The sequence below is a fragment of the Oncorhynchus nerka genome, linkage group LG2 (assembly GCF_034236695.1).
Source record: "Oncorhynchus nerka isolate Pitt River linkage group LG2, Oner_Uvic_2.0, whole genome shotgun sequence".
Classification (NCBI taxonomy): Eukaryota; Metazoa; Chordata; class Actinopteri; order Salmoniformes; family Salmonidae; genus Oncorhynchus; species Oncorhynchus nerka.
The window spans coordinates 90,206,919-90,224,012 of NC_088397.1; the positions used below are offsets into that span (position 1 = coordinate 90,206,919).

Consider the following 17,094-nt stretch of genomic DNA (forward strand, 5'->3'; position numbering starts at 1 on the left):
GTGATGCTGGTCTGTGGTTCAGTGTGTTTGTAATTACAGGTCTGTGATGCTGGTCTGTGGTTTAGTGTGTTTGTAATTACAAGTCTGTGATGCTGGTCTGTTGTTCTGTCTCTGTGTGTCTATAGTTATAGTTCTGTGGTTACAGGTCTGTAGTTACGGGTCTGTAGTTATAGGTCTGTAGTTATAGGTCTGTAATTACCGGTCTGTAGTTACAGGTCTGTAGTTATAGGTCTGTAGTTATAGGTCTGTAGTTACCGGTCTGTAGTTACAGGTCTGTAGTTACAGGTCTGTAGTTACGGGTCTGTAGTTATAGGTCTGTAGTTACGGGTCTGTAGTTATAGGTCTGTAGTTATAGGTCCGTAGTTATAGGTCTGTAATTACCAGTCTGTAGTTATAGGTCTGTAGTTATAGGTCTGTAGTTACAGGTCTGTAGTTATAGGTCTGTAGTTACAGGTCTGTAGTTACAGGTCTGTAGTTATAGGTCTGTAGTTATAGGTCTGTAGTTATAGGTCTGTAGTTACAGGTCTGTAGTTACAGGTCTGTAGTTATAGGTCTGTAGTTATAGGTCTGTAGTTACGGGTCTGTAGTGACAGATCTGTAGTTACAGGTCTGTAGTTATAGGTCTGTAGTTATAGGTCTGTAGTTACAGGTCTGTAGTTATAGGTCTGTAGTTACAGGTCTGTAGTTATAGGTCTGTAGTTATAGGTCTGTAGTTACAGGTCTGTAGTTATAGGTCTGTAGTTATAGGTCTGTAGTTACAGGTCTGTAGTTATAGGTCTGTAGTTACGGGTCTGTAGTTACGGGTCTGTAGTTATAGGTCTGTAGTTACGGGTCTGTAGTTATAGGTCTGTAGTTATAGGTCCGTAGTTATAGGTCTGTAATTACCAGTCTGTAATTACCAGTCTGTAGTTATAGGTCTGTAGTTACAGGTCTGTAGTTATAGGTCTGTAGTTACAGGTCTGTAGTTACAGGTCTGTAGTTACAGGTCTGTAGTTATAGGTCTGTAGTTACAGGTCTGTAGTTATAGGTCTGTAGTTATAGGTCTGTAGTTACAGGTCTGTAGTTACAGGTCTGTAGTTATAGGTCTGTAGTTATAGGTCTGTAGTTACAGGTCTGTAGTTACAGGTCTGTAGTTATAGGTCTGTAGTTAAAGGTCTGTAGTTATAGGTCTGTAGTTACAGGTCTGTAGTTATAGGTCTGTAGTTACAGGTCTGTAGTTATAGGTCTGTAGTTATAGGTCTGTAGTTACAGGTCTGTAGTTACAGGTCTGTAGTTATAGGTCTGTAGTTATAGGTCTGTAGTTACCGGTCTGTAGTTACCGGTCTGTAGTTATAGGTCTGTAGTTATAGGTCTGTAGTTATAGGTCTGTAGTTACAGGTCTCTAAATACCGGTCTGTAGTTATAGGTCTGTAGTTATAGGTCTGTAGTTACAGGTCTGTAGTTATAGGTCTGTAGTTATATGTCTTTAGTTACAGGTCTGTAGTTACAGGTCTGTAGTTATAGGTCTGTAGTTATAGGTCTGTAGTTACAGGTCTGTAGTTACAGGTCTGTAGTTACCGGTCTGTAGTTACAGGTCTGTAGTTACAGGTCTGTAGTTACAGGTCTGTAATTACAGGTCTGTAGTTATAGGTCTGTAGTTATATGTCTGTAGTTATAGGTCTGTAGTTACAGGTCTGTAGTTACCGGTCTGTAGTTACAGGTCTGTAGTTACAGGTCTGTAGTTACAGGTCTGTAATTACCAGTCTATAGTTACAGGTCTGTAGTCACAGGTCATTGGTGGGTCTGTAGGCTGTAAAGTCACAGGTCATTGGTGGGTCTGTAGGCTGTAAAGTCACAGGTCATTGGTGTGTCTGTAGGCTGTAAAGTCACAGGTCATTGGTGTGTCTGCAGGATGTAAAGTCACAGGTCATTGGTGTGTCTGTAGGCTGTAAAGTCACAGGTCATTGGTGGGTCTGTAGGCTGTAAAGTCACAGGTCATTGGTGGGTCTGTAGGCTGTAAAGTCACAGGTCATTGGTGGGTCTGTAGGCTGTAAAGTCACAGGTCATTGGTGTGTCTGTAGGCTGTAAAGTCACAGGTCATTGGTGGGTCTGTAGGCTGTAAAGTCACAGGTCATTGGTGTGTCTGTAGGCTGTAAAGTCACAGGTCATTGGTGGGTCTGTAGGCTGTAAAGTCACAGGTCATTGGTGTGTCTGTAGGCTGTAAAGTCACAGGTCATTGGTGTGTCTGTAGGCTGTAAAGTCACAGGTCATTGGTGGGTCTGTAGGCTGTAAAGTCACAGGTCATTGGTGGGTCTGTAGGCTGTAAAGTCACAGGTCATTGGTGTGTATGTAGGCTGTAAAGTCACAGGTCATTGGTGTGTCTGTAGGCTGTAAAGTCACAGGTCATTGGTGTGTCTGTAGTCACAGGTCATTGGTGTGTCTGTAGGCTGTAAAGTCACAGGTCATTGGTGTGTCTGTAGTCACAGGTCATTGGTGTGTCTGTAGGCTGTAAAGTCACAGGTCATTGGTGTGTCTGTAGTCACAGGTCATTGGTGTGTCTGTAGGCTGTAAAGTCACAGGTCATTGGTGGGTCTGTAGGCTGTAAAGTCACAGGTCATTGGTGTGTCTGTAGTCACAGGTCATTGGTGTGTCTGTAGGATGTAAAGTCACAGGTCATTGGTGTGTCAGGTCACACATGGTTTTGTGTGCTGTTGTAGATTCAGATACAGTTCCATGGTCGTGGTCTGTGGCTTGGTGTGACTGTAGTCTGTGTCTGTAATCACAGGATCCATGGCTCTGGTTGTAGTGGTGGTCTCTGCTGTTGGACTGCAGTGCAGAAATCAGTAGTCCTTAGTCCTGGTCTGTGGTTCCGTGTGTCTGTGCTGCGTGTCTGTAAATCACAGGTCCATGGCTCGGGTTGTAGTGCTATAGTGGTGGTGCTCCCTACTGTTGGACTGCAGTGCAGAGATGAGAAGGCCTTGGTCCTGGTCCAGACAGTCCGGTTCATGGTGCAGTTGCTGAGCCAGAGGGTTTCTGCTTATCACCAGCTCCAGCTTGTCCCCGGCCTCAGTGATCAGGGGGACAGCCAGGCAGCAGTCAAAGTCTCTGGTACGCACGTGGTTCACCTACAGCACCAGGGGAAGTGGATGTTTATTAGACTCAAATTCAGTCATTCATTAGCCTCTTATTCAGTCATTCATTAGCCTCTTATTCAGTCATACATTAGACTCTTATTCAGTCATTTATTAGACTCATATTCAGTCATTCATTAGACTCATATTCAGTCATTCATTAGACTCTTATTCAGTCATTCATTAGACTCTTATTCAGTCATTCATTAGACTCTTATTCAGTCATTCATTAGACTCTTATTCAGTCATTCATTAGACTCTTATTCAGTCATTCATTAGACTCTTATTCAGTCATTCATTAGACTCTTATTCAGTCATTCATTAGACTCTTATTCAGTCATTCATTAGACTCTTATTCAGTCATTCATTAGACTCTTATTCAGTCATTCATTAGACTCCTATTCAGTAATTCATTAGACTCATATTCAGTACATAGTTGATCACAGCACAATTTTCTAAAAATGGTGGATGGTATGGCAAGTATTGAATCATGAAACTTGGGAGTCAAGTCCCTGGTACGCATGTGGTTCACCAACCCCCTAAAATAGAGTCACTTTAGCAGACAACGTGACTTACAGAACTGTTGACATTGACAATGACACATTCACACGTCCCAAATGATGGGAAGACATGCAGATTCATTCATTATTTGACACTGTCGGTAGAATTAGTCTAGAATTACTTTGGAGTTTGGACAGTATGGAATGTGTCACAATGTGGGTTGCATTCTGACATATAGATTCTGACATATAGATTCTGACATATAGATTCTGACATAGAGATTCTGACAGAGATTCTGATATAGATTCTGACATATAGATTCTGACATATAGATTCTGACATATAGATTCTGACATAGAGATTCTGACATAGAGATTCTGACATAGAGATTCTGACATATAGATTCTGACATATAGATTCTGACATATAGATTCGCAACTCTGAATATTGCCTTAATCATTCAATGATTTCAGTAGGGTGATTTGTGTGAGTTAGGATTCAGACCTATGTGCATGTTGAAGCAGTTGTTTATTAATGTGTTGCACAATCCTCACTACGACAGGGATACAAAATGGAGGGTGTCAAATAGACATACATACATATGCCATCCATATTAAGAAGTTGTTTCGATTCCAGCCGCAATATGGACACTTCTACTATTACTGTAGACTGCGCACAGACAGATCAGATTCTAAACCATAAAACATTGTAACCAAGGACTGATTTCTAGGAATATAAACTCCACAAACACCGTAGTCAATAGTCAACATAGCAACAGCACTGTTAATTCCGCTTTATAACCACATCAGTGTGCACTGTTTTATTCTGGTTCACACCATATGGGCCCGAACCAAACCGAACCGAGCCAAACCGAACCAAACCGAGCTGTAACTGCTCTGGCCTGGTTACACATCCACCATGGCAGCTGGAAACCAGGCTGGAAGGACAATGTGAAAGGAAAATATCAGAGCAAGTACAGAACAGCTTGGGTTGGTCGCCGTACAGTGAGAATCAGGAAGACAGCTAGGGATCTGAGATCTGGAAGTTAAGAGCAACTGGCATATGTGAGTGCTGGTTGTGCATATTTCACTTTTTATCTTGGCCGAGTCAGTACACGTTGAATGTGAGTTTTCATAGTAAGTCGTTCTTGGTTTCTTTATTTACCTTCAATAAGTGGACTTCATTAAACTGTGGTTTTGGCGTCATCAGAACCATTCCCATTGTCCTATTCTGGTCTAAAAATGTACTTCATTTTTTCTTCTGTCTCATGGGTATTAAAGGTTGAAATAGATACTGTACTTCTTCTGGTCTAAACATGTCTTCCTATTTTCTCATGGGTATGAAAGGTTGAAATAGATACTGTACTTCTTCTGGTCTAAACATGTCTTCCTATTTTCTCATGGGTATGAAAGAGAAGATATAATAATAACTGTACTGTATTCCCACCAGTGGGGTTGCTATTGCCATCTCCCAGTGGTCACAACCCAACCTGTCCCTCCATGTTTTCTCTGTTAATACGCTGATCGTTTATTAACTTGCCAGCGGTCTGTATTGAGAGCCAGATTGTGTACAGCTTAAAGAGAGGGAGGGGGCAGGGGGAAGGAAGGAGAGAGGGGAGAGGGAGAGGGAGGCAGGGGAGGGAAGGAGAGAGGGGAGGGAGAGAGGGAGGCAGGGGGGGGAGGGAGGGAGAGAGAGGGAGGGAGAGGGAGGAGGGGGAGGCAGGGGGAGGGAAGGAGAGATGGGAGAGAGAGAGGGGAGGCAGGGGAGAGAGGGAGGCAGGGGAGGCAGGGGGAGGGAAGGAGAGAGGGAGAGAGAGGGAGGCAGGGGAGGAGGAGAGGAGAGAGAGGGAGGCAGGGGGAGGGAGAGGGAGAGAGGGAGGAGGGGGAGGAAGGAGAGAGGGAGAGAGAGGGAGGCAGGGGGAGGGAAGGAGAGAGGGAGAGAGAGAGGGAGGGGGGGAGGGAAGGGGAGAGGGAGGAGAGAGGGAGGCAGGGGGAGAGAGGGAGGCAGGGGAGAGGGGGGTGAGAGGGAGGCAGGGGAGGCAGGGGGAGGGAAGGAGAGATGGGGGAGAGGGAGGCAGGGGGAGGGAAGGGGAGAGATGGGAGAGAGAGGGAGGCAGGGGGAGGGAAGGAGAGAGGGAGAGAGAGGGAGGCAGGGGGAGAGAGGGAGGGAGAGAGGGAGGCAGGGGGAGGGAAGGAGAGAGGGAGAGAGAGGGAGGCAGGGGGAGGGAAGGAAGGAGAGAGGGAGAGAGAGGGAGGCAAGGGGAGGGAAGGAGAGAGGGCGAGAGGGGTGGATAGGGAGTCAGGGGAGGGAAGGAGAAAGGGGTGGATAGGGAGTCAGGAGGAGAGGAGGAGAGAGAGAGAGAGAGAGAGAGAGAGGGGGATAGGGAGTCAGGGGAGAGAGAGAGAGGGGTGGATAGGGAGTCAGGGGGAGGGAAGGAGAGAGGGGTAGATAGGGAGTCAGGGGAGGGAAGGAAATAGGGGTGGATAGGGAGTCAGGGGGAGAGAGAGAGGGGTGGATAGGGAGTCAGGGGGAGGGAAGGAGAGAGGGGTAGATAGGGAGTCAGGGGGAGGGAAGGAGTGAGGGGTGGATAGGGAGTCAGGGGGAGGGAAGGGTAAATTGAGAGAGAGAGGGGGGGGGGTGTTACTCGCCAGGCTAGCTGAAGAAAATCCCAGTAAAATAACGCAGACACATGATCATTAGATACTAACACTGCTAGTGCCATGCTGTGTGTGTGTATCTATCTATCTATCTATCTATCTATCTATCTATCTATCTATCTATCTATCTATCTATCTATCTATCTATCTATCTATCTATCTATCTATCTATCTATCTATCTATCTGTGTCTGTCTGTCTGTCTGTCTGTCTGCCTGTCTGTTTATCTACTGTACAGGCTGATGGGTATTTACAGGCTGATGGGTAGATACAGACGCAGTAGGCACCTGTAGGATCCTGTCATATGGTTTCAAGCCTGCACGGTCAGCCGGGCCCTCGGGACGGATCATGTTGACATAAACACCTTTCTCTAGGAACCCGTCAGATACGCTGAAGCCGAAGTCATCACTTTCTGGATCCTTCATCACCGTCACCTGGGGAATTACAACCCGATAAGGTTACAACACGTTAGTTTAGTGCTGCAAACACACATGGATCGGGGGAGCCCCTGGATCCTTCATCACCATCACCTGGGGAATTACAACCCGATAAGGTAATTACAACCCGTTAGTGTAGTGGTGCAAACACATACAGTACCTTCAACACATACACAGCTGGATATAACTGGACATAGCTGGATATAACTGGACATAACTGGACATAGCTGGATATAACGACATAACTGGACACAGCTGGATATAACTGGACATAACTGGATATAACTGGACATAACTGGACATAGCTGGATATAACTGGACATAACTGGACACAGCTGGATATAACTGCACACAGCTGGATATGACTGGATATAACTGGACATAGCTGGATATAACTGCACACAGCTGGATATGACTGGATATAACTGGACATAGCTGGATATAACTGCACACAGCTGGATATAACTGGACATAGCTGGATATAACTGCACACAGCTGGATATAACTGGACATAACTGGACATAGCTGGATATAACTGCACACAGCTGGATATAACTGGACACAGCTGGATATGACTGGATATAACTGGACATAGCTGGATATAACTGCACACAGCTGGATATAACTGGACATAACTGGACATAGCTGGATATAACTGCACACAGCTGGATATAACTGGACATAACTGGACATAGCTGGATATAACTGCACACAGCTGGATATAACTGGATATAACTGCACACAGCTGGATATAACTGCACACAGCTGGATATGACTGGATATAACTGGACATATCTGGATATAACTGCACACAGCTGGATATAACTGGACATAACTGGACATAGCTGGATATAACTGGATATAACTGGACATAGCTGGATATAACTGCACACAGCTGGATATGACTGGATATAACTGGACATAGCTGGATATAACTGCACACAGCTGGACATAGCTGGATATAACTGCACACAGCTGGACATAACTGGACATAGCTGGACATAGCTGGACATAACTGGACATAGCTGGATATAACTGGACATAGCTGGATATAGCTGGACATAGCTGGATATAACTGGACATAGCTGGACATAGCTGGACATAACTGGACATAACTGGACACAGCTGGACATAGCTGGATATAACTGGACATAGCTGGATATAACTGGACATAGCTGGACATAGCTGGATATAACTGGACATAGCTGGATATAGCTGGACATAGCTGGATATAACTGGATATAACTGGACATAGCTGGACATAACTGGACATAGCTGGATATAACTGGACATAGCTGGATATAGCTGGACATAGCTGGATATAACTGGACATAGCTGGACATAACTGGACATAGCTGGACACAGCTGGACATAACTGGACATAACTGGACATAGCTGGACATAACTGGACATAGCTGGATACAGCTGGACATAGCTGGACATAGCTGGACACAGCTGGACATAGCTGGATATAACTGGACATAGCTGGATACAGCTGGACATAGCTGGACATAGCTGGATATAACTGGACATAGCTGGACATAGCTGGATATAACTGGACATAGCTGGATACAGTTGGACATAGCTGGACATAGCTGGACACAGCTGGACATAGCTGGACATAGCTGGATATAACTGGACATAGCTGGATACAGCTGGACATAGCTGGACATAGCTGGATACAGCTGGATATAACTGGACATTGCTGGACAAATAAGTCCTTTAACAATGTTAGTACTGCTCATATATCCTGCATCTTCACACATGGCTGCACAGCTTTGTGACATAATGGGGCCTTGGGATGGTTGAACATACATTTAAAATGCTAACGAAAGCCAATGACAGAGAAGGGTGGTGGCTATGGTGTTACCTTTACCTCTGAGCGCAGTGAAGCCTGCATTTAGCAGGCACACTCTTATTCTGTGACCTGCAGTACTGTACAATAAGTGTATTCAGCATCACGATCTTCGCAAGTAAAACCTTCCTCAGAAAGAGCCGCTATTGGCAAGACCAGTGCTATTGAGAAAACGAACTACAGCAGACAGGTTGGTCTGACAGTGAAGAGCAGGATGCGCAAGCCAATCAATACATTAGAGTGTTGTTAGTCAATAATGTATGTATTGATATATTATTTTATTACTGTGTTCTGTTACTGTGTTCTGTTACTGTACACTGTCTAGACCCCAACAGGAAGGAACAACAGCATATGGTGGAGTCAAGTCAAATCAGTCAGGTTCCCGTGGTGCAGGGCTCTTTAAACCCTGTTCCTGGAGAGCTACCCTCCTGTAGGCTTTAACTCCAACCCTGTTTCTGGAGAGCTACCCTCCTGTAGGTTTAAACTCCAACCCTGTTCCTGGAGAGTTAACCTCCTGTAAGCTTTAACCCCAACCCTGTTCCTGGAGAGCTACCCTCCTGTAGGTTTTAACTCCAACCCTGTTCTTGGAGAGCTACCATCCTGTAGGTTTTAACTCCAACCCTGTTCTTGGAGAGCTACCCTCCTGTAGGTTTTAACTCCAAACATGTTCCTGGAGAGCTACCCTCCTGTAGGTTTAAAACTCCAACCCTGTTTCTGGAGAGCTACCCTCCTGTAGGTTTTAACTCCAACCCTGTTTCTGGAGAGCTACGCTCCTGTAGGCTTTAACTCCAACCCTGTTCCTGGAGAGCTACCCTCCTGTAGGTTTTAACACCAACCCTGTTCCTGGAGAGCTACCCTCCTGTAGGTTTTAACCCCAACCCTGTTCCTGGAGAGCTACCCTCCTGTAGGTTTTAACTCCAACCCTGTTTCTGGAGAGCTACCCTCCTGTAGATTTGAACTCCAACCCTGTTTCTGGAGAGCTACCCTCCTGTAGGTTTTAACTCCAACCCTGATTCTGGAGACCCACCCTCCTGTAGGCTTTAACTCCAACCCTGTTTCTGGAGAGCTACCCTCCTGTAGGTTTTAACTCCAAACCTGTTCCTGGAGAGCTACCCTCCTGTAGGTTTAAAACTCCAACCCTGTTTCTGGAGAGCTACCCTCCTGTAGGTTTTAACACCAACCCTGTTCCTGGAGAGCTACCCTCCGGTAGGTTTTAACTCCAACCCTGTTCCTGGAGAGCTACCCTCCTGTAGGTTTTAACTCCAATGCCAGTCGATTCAGATCATCAACCATAAGAATCAAGTGCGCTTGATTAGGGTTGGAGTGAAATCCTACGGGACGGCAGCTCTCCAGAAACAGGCTTGGAGAGCCCTGCATGGTGGGTACATTAGTCACCTTGTGTAGCTCAAGAGGGGTCGGGGACAGGATCTCCTGCATCTCCTCCTTGATTCTGCGGGACTCCCAGGTCTTCTCAGACACCCGGAGTGTGTTCTTGGCCTTGGCCTCATGATGCAGCTGGGTCCTGGCCTCGTGGTGCAGGAGCTGGGCCTCCGGGGGCAGATGGGCCTCCTGGTGGACCTCCTGGTGCAGGTGGGTCTTGGCATCGTGGTGCAGGAGGGAGCTCCTCCGTAGAGGGCTGACGCGGGGCTGGCTGACGGGGTCCCCAGGGTGGGAGATGGCATGGGACTTGTTACCATCCACCCCAATACTGATGGCACTGCCCGTCATGATGGATGCCTATAGAGAGAAAGTAGAGTAGAGTAGAGTACAGAGTAGAGTACAGAGTAGAGTAGAGTAGAGCATAGGGTAGAGCATAGCAGAGTAGAGTACATAGTAGAGCAGAGTAGAGTACGTAGTAGAGTAGGGTACAGAGAAGAGTACAGAGTAGAGTAAAGCATAGCAGAGTAGAGTAGAGTACAGAGTAGAGTACAGAGCAAAGTAGAATAGAGTACAGAGTACAGAAGAGTACAGAGTAGAGTACAGAGTAGAGTAGAGTAGAGTACAGAGTAGAGTAGAGCATAGTAGAGCGTAGCATAGCAGAGTAGAGTACAGAGTAGAGTAGAGTAGAGCATAGGGTCAAGCATAGCAGAGTAGAGTACAGAGTAGAGTAGAGTAGAGTAGAGCACAGGGTAGAGCATAGCAGAGCACAGAATAGAGAAGAGCATTGTAGGGTAGAATACAGAGTAGAGTACAGAGTAGAGTAGAGTACAGAGTAGAGCATAGTAGAGTAGAGAGTAGAGTAGAGCAGAGAAGAGTAGAAAATCCAAGACACCCAGACCCCTTAAATAGCAATACATTTGACCACTCCTATGTCTTATAACACATAATAAAGTCATGTAAGTTCTGTTAGAAATATAATAAAAATAGAACCCACTTCAGACAGAGACTCCAGTACCTGGCAAGGTACTGGAGGGGTTTCAGTACATTTATAATGGACTCCACAAAGTTCCTCAGGATGCTTCACAAATCACACCTTATTGCCAATTTAGGGCACTACCAGGGTCCATAGGTCTCTGGCCAAGGGTACTGCACTACATAGTGAATAGGGTGTAATTTGGGACGCATCCCCAGTCTGTAAATATATCATGTGTATGGGACCACTGGGAACTGTAGACTAACATGCCGGAATAACATTATACTGGGAACTGTAGACTAACATGCTGGAATAACATTATACTGGGAACTGTAGACTAACATGCTGGAATAACATTATACTGGGAACTGTAGACTAACATGCTGGAATACCATTATACTGGGAACTGTAGACTAACATGCCGGAATAACATTATACTGGGAACTGTAGACTAACATGCTGGAATAACATTATACTGGGAACTGTAGACTAACATGCTGGAATACCATTATACTGGGAACTGTAGACTAACATGCCGGAATAACATTATACTGGGAACTGTAGACTAACATGCTGGAATAACATTATACTGGGAACTGTAGACTAACATGCCGGAATAACATTATACTGGGAACTGTAGACTAACATGCTGGAATAACATTATACTGGGAACTGTAGACTAACATGCCAGAATAACATTATACTGGGAACTGTAGACTAACATGCTGGAATAACATTATACTGGGAACTGTAGACTAACATGCTGGAATAACATTATACTGGGAACTGTAGACTAACATGCTGGAATAACATAATACTGGGAACTGTAGACTAACATGCTGGAATAACATTATACTGGGAACTGTAGACTAACATGCCAGAATAACATTATACTGGGAACTGTAGACTAACATGCTGGAATAACATTATACTGGGAACTGTAGACTAACATGCCAGAATAACATTATACTGGGAACTGTAGACTAACATGCCGGAATAACAACTTTAACGATCAAAGCAGATTCCAGCTGGGGTCTGAAAATGCGAGCAGAAACTAAAAATTGTCAATGTCCACCTGTCTTTTTATTGACATCCTAATGTATGTACAGAAACAGATCCAGGCTATATTTTCTTTATTATAAACTGGGTGGTCGAATGCTGATTGGCTGACAGACGTGGTATATAAGTATATCAGATCGTATACCACGGCTACGACAAAGCATTTATTTTTACTGCTTTAATTACATCGGTAACCAGTTTCTAATACCAATAAGGCACCTTGGGAGTTTGTGGTATATGGCCAATATACCACGGCTAAGGGCTGTATCCAGGCACTACGCGTTGCGCGTAAGAAAAGCCTTTAGCCGTTTACCAAACCCCTTGGGCCTTAATGCTTAAATAGTTCCTGTGGTATTTTGGCATTTAATTAGGATCCCCATTAGCTGTTGCAAAAGCAGCAGCTACTCTTCCTGGGGTCCAACACAAAACATGAAACATAATACAAAACATCAATGGACAAGAACAGTTCAAGGACAGAACTAGCATACATTGTTTGTTAGTATGCAGTCTTTCCAAGATGTTACTGTGACCATGCTAGACCCAACACAACAGGACACCAGCAGCAGGAGTGGAATAACAAATAGACACCTGGATGTTCAGTATGTGTGCCACTGTATTCCTGCCACTTCCTGTCCTGTCAAATTCTGCTCTTTGGTCTTATTGGTATCACAGAGAAACTTTTCCCCTTTGGAATTTACATGGATCTAAGTATGCAGGACATTTTCTTCACTTTTGTTCAGTCTCTTATCTTCCTTGTCAGGTGTGTGGCAGATTCCTCCGTTTTAAAAGGTTCAGAGACAGTTGATCGTCTTAATTGACCCAGGTCAGTTACTGTAGCTATACCTCTATCTCTCTGAGCAGCTCAGACTGTCCACAGGTCTCCAAGTCTTCCAGGGCCTGACACCAGAAACTGTCCTCGTGGTCTAGCATGATGCCGTCACTATGAGGCTGGCTGGTGTATCTGTGACAACACAGGAAGGTGCACGTGTTAAATGTTACATGTTAGATGAAGCAGTACGTACATTCATGATGTCATCACTGTGGAACCGGCTGGTGTATCTCAGGCAAGACAGGAAGGAAACAGAACACCTGTGACATGTTAGATGAAGCGGTCCTCATGGTTGAAGATGGCGCTGCGGTGGCTAGCTGCCATTTTACAGGCTCCTGACCAATTCTGATATTTTGTGGGGTTTTATTTATGCTGATTTGAACTCTTTTTTTGTACATAATATTAAGCCACAGCTTCTGGACATCAGAACAGCGATGACTAACCTTGATTTGGATGAAGATTTCTACTTCAACGAGTCGGCAGCTGTGGATGTACCGCTCATTCTGGACCAAGCCCTAATCCCAAGGACTCAAAAGCAACAGCGCAAGAGAGGCAAACGAGTGGGCTCCCTGACAAGGCTACGTCGGCGATTAAATAAATTGACTCTATTGTCCAATCTATTGGTGAACGTAAAAATCACTGGAGAATAAACTGGATGAGCTCCGTTTGAGACTATCCTACCAACGTGATCTGAATAACTGTAATATCCTACGTTTCTCAGGGTCATGTCTGAATATGGACATGGATAATATACAGCTTTGGGTAATGACAACAGCCTGGGATCGAACCCGAGGCTGTAGTGGCGCTTCAGACCGCTGCGATGCAGTGCCTGCACCACTCAGGAGGCCCGTTTCTCTTTTTTTTCTCTCTGCATTGCCGGAAAGGGCCCATAAGTCATCATTTCACTGCAAGTCTACACCTGTTGTTTACAAAGCATGTGACAAATACAATGTATTTTATTTGATGGCACCGCAGTGAAGCTGGCTGGTGTATCTGTGACATGAAGTACAACACGTGTTACATGTAACACATGTCGGTACATGAACATGTCCTCATGGTCTAACACTGTACCACTCATCTCAGTGCAAGAGGTGTCACTATATCCCTGGTTCGATTCCAGGTTGTATCACATCCAGCCGTGACTGGGAGTCCCGTAGGGTGGTGCAACATTGGCCAGGTTTGGTTTGTAAATAATAATTTGTTCTTAACTGACTTGCCTAATTAAATACATTTTTAAATGATGAAGTTGCTGTCAGGTTGGCTGGTGTATCTTTGACAACACAGGAACCACTACAACTGAGCAGCCCTGAAAGACCATCACACAGCTATCAAAACTCCCACAGCTCACCAACAGGCCTTCAACAACAACAGCTGATGTTACAGCAACAAGTCTGCTAAATGACTAAAATGTCAATGTAAATGTGCTGGTCAGGGGGAAAGAAACGACCAAATGATGAAACCAAAGAACGATGCTTAAGGGTTGTTAGAGCAAAGAAAATATAGGAGAGGAGAATGGTACATGAAGCCCTACTGTGAGATAAACAGGCGGAAGAGAATGCACTAATTCACAGTTGTGACACAACACTTGAGATGAGAGAGAAATAGAGAGAGAGAGAGTGGGGGGGACAGAGAGAGAGAGACAAAAACAAAGAGAGAGAGACAGGGACTGGGACACCGAGAGAGAGAGAGAGAGAGAGAGAGAGAGAGAGAGAGAGAGAGAGAGAGAGAGAGAGAGAGAGAGAGAGAGAGAGAGAAAGAGAGCGACAAAGACAGAGAGTTGAGACAGAGACAGAGTTGAGACAGAGACAGAGAGTTGAGACAGAGACAGAGAGTACAAACAGAGACAGACAGAGACAGAGAGTTGACACAGAGACAGAGAGTACGAACAGAGACAGACAGAGACAGAGAGTTGAGACAGAGACAGAGAGTACGAACAGAGACAGAGACAGAGAGTTGAGACCGAGAGTACGAACAGAGACAGACAGAGACAGAGAGTTGAGACAGAGACAGAGAGTACGAACGGAGACAGACAGACAGAGACAGAGAGTTGAGACAGAGACAGAGAGTACGAACAGAGACAGACAGAGACAGAGAGTTGAGACAGAGACAGACAGAGACAGAGAGTTGAGACAGAGACAGAGAGTACGAACAGAGACACACAGAGACAGAGAGTTGAGACAGAGACAGAGAGTACGAACAGAGACAGACAGAGACAGAGAGTTGAGACAGAGACAGACAGAGACAGAGAGTTGACACAGAGACAGAGAGTACGAACAGAGACAGACAGAGACAGAGAGTTGAGACAGAGAGTTGAGATAGAGACAGAGAGTACGAAACAGAGACAGACAGAGACAGAGAGTTGAGACAGAGACAGAGAGTACGAACAGAGACAGACAGAGACAGAGAGTTGACACAGAGACAGAGAGTACGAACAGAGACAGAGACAGAGAGTTGAGACAGAGACAGAGAGTACGAACAGAGACAGACAGACACAGAGAGTTGAGACAGAGACAGATGGTACAAACAGAGACAGACAGAGACAGAGAGTACGAACAGAGACAGACAGAGACAGAGAGTTGAGACAGAAACAGAGAGTTGAGACAGAGACAGAGAGTATGAACAGAGACAGACAGAGACAGAGAGTTGACACAGAGACAGAGAGTACGAACAGAGACAAACAGAGACAGAGAGTTGACACAGAGACAGAGAGTACGAACAGAGACAGACAGAGACAGAGAGTACGAACAGAGAGAGACAGAGACAGAGAGTAGAGACAGAGACAGAGTTGAGACCAAGACAGAGAGTTGAGACAGAGACAGAGACAGAGAGTACAAACAGAGACAGACAGAGACAGAGAGTTGACACAGAGACAGAGAGTACAAACAGAGACAGAGAGTTGAGACAGAGACAGATTTGAGACAGAGACAGAGTTGAGACAGAGACAGAGAGTACAAACAGAGACAGACAGAGACAGAGAGTTGACACAGAGACAGAGAGTAAGAACAGAGACAGACAGAGACAGAGAGTTGACACAGAGACAGAGAGTACGAACAGAGACAGACAGAGACAGAGAGTTGAGACAGAGACAGACAGAGACAGAGAGTTGACACAGAGACAGAGAGTACGAACAGAGACAGACAGAGACAGAGAGTTGAGACAGAGAGTTGAGATAGAGACAGAGAGTACGAAACAGAGACAGACAGAGACAGAGAGTTGAGACAGAGACAGAGAGTACGAACAGAGACAGACAGAGACAGAGAGTTGACACAGAGACAGAGAGTACGAACAGAGACAGAGACAGAGAGTTGAGACAGAGACAGAGAGTACGAACAGAGACAGACAGACACAGAGAGTTGAGACAGAGACAGATGGTACAAACAGAGACAGACAGAGACAGAGAGTACGAACAGAGACAGACAGAGACAGAGAGTTGAGACAGAAACAGAGAGTTGAGACAGAGACAGAGAGTATGAACAGAGACAGACAGAGACAGAGAGTTGACACAGAGACAGAGAGTACGAACAGAGACAAACAGAGACAGAGAGTTGACACAGAGACAGAGAGTACGAACAGAGACAGACAGAGACAGAGAGTACGAACAGAGAGAGACAGAGACAGAGAGTAGAGACAGAGACAGAGTTGAGACCAAGACAGAGAGTTGAGACAGAGACAGAGACAGAGAGTACAAACAGAGACAGACAGAGACAGAGAGTTGACACAGAGACAGAGAGTACAAACAGAGACAGAGAGTTGAGACAGAGACAGATTTGAGACAGAGACAGAGTTGAGACAGAGACAGAGAGTACAAACAGAGACAGACAGAGACAGAGAGTTGACACAGAGACAGAGAGTACAAACAGAGACAGACAGAGACAGAGAGTTCAGACAGAGACAGAGAGTTGAGACAGAGACAGAGAGTATGAACAGCGACAGACAGAGACAGAGAGTTGACACAGAGACAGAGAGTACGAACAGAGACAGACAGAGACAGAGAGTTGAGACAGAGACAGAGAGTTGACACAGAGACAGAGAGTACGAACAGAGACAGACAGAGACAGAGAGTTGAGACAGAGAGTTGAGATAGAGACAGAGAGTACGAACAGAGACAGACAGAGACAGAGAGTTGAGACAGAGACAGAGAGTACGAACAGAGACAGACAGAGACAGAGAGTTGACACAGAGACAGAGAGTACGAACAGAGACAGAGACAGAGAGTTGAGACAGAGACAGAGAGTACGAACAGAGACAGACAGACACAGAGAGTTGAGACAGAGACAGAGAGTACAAACAGAGA

At 45.4% G+C, this 17,094-nt stretch overlaps 1 protein-coding gene across 1 annotated transcript in view; it reads right to left on the reverse strand.

Annotated features, from left to right (window-relative positions):
• Positions 1-2,293: 2,293 nt before the first annotated feature.
• The window catches only part of grip2b (glutamate receptor interacting protein 2b), a 154,122-nt gene continuing 139,321 nt past the window's right edge, over positions 2,294-17,094 (reverse strand). Inside the window, exons 21-24 of the mRNA XM_065021964.1 lie at positions 12,815-12,932; positions 9,955-10,296; positions 6,555-6,701; positions 2,294-3,104 (exon numbers count right to left, since the gene is read on the reverse strand). Coding sequence (XP_064878036.1) covers positions 2,877-3,104; positions 6,555-6,701; positions 9,955-10,296; positions 12,815-12,932 — 835 coding nt within the window. The 3' untranslated portion in view covers positions 2,294-2,876. The remainder of the gene's footprint in view (positions 3,105-6,554; positions 6,702-9,954; positions 10,297-12,814; positions 12,933-17,094) is intronic.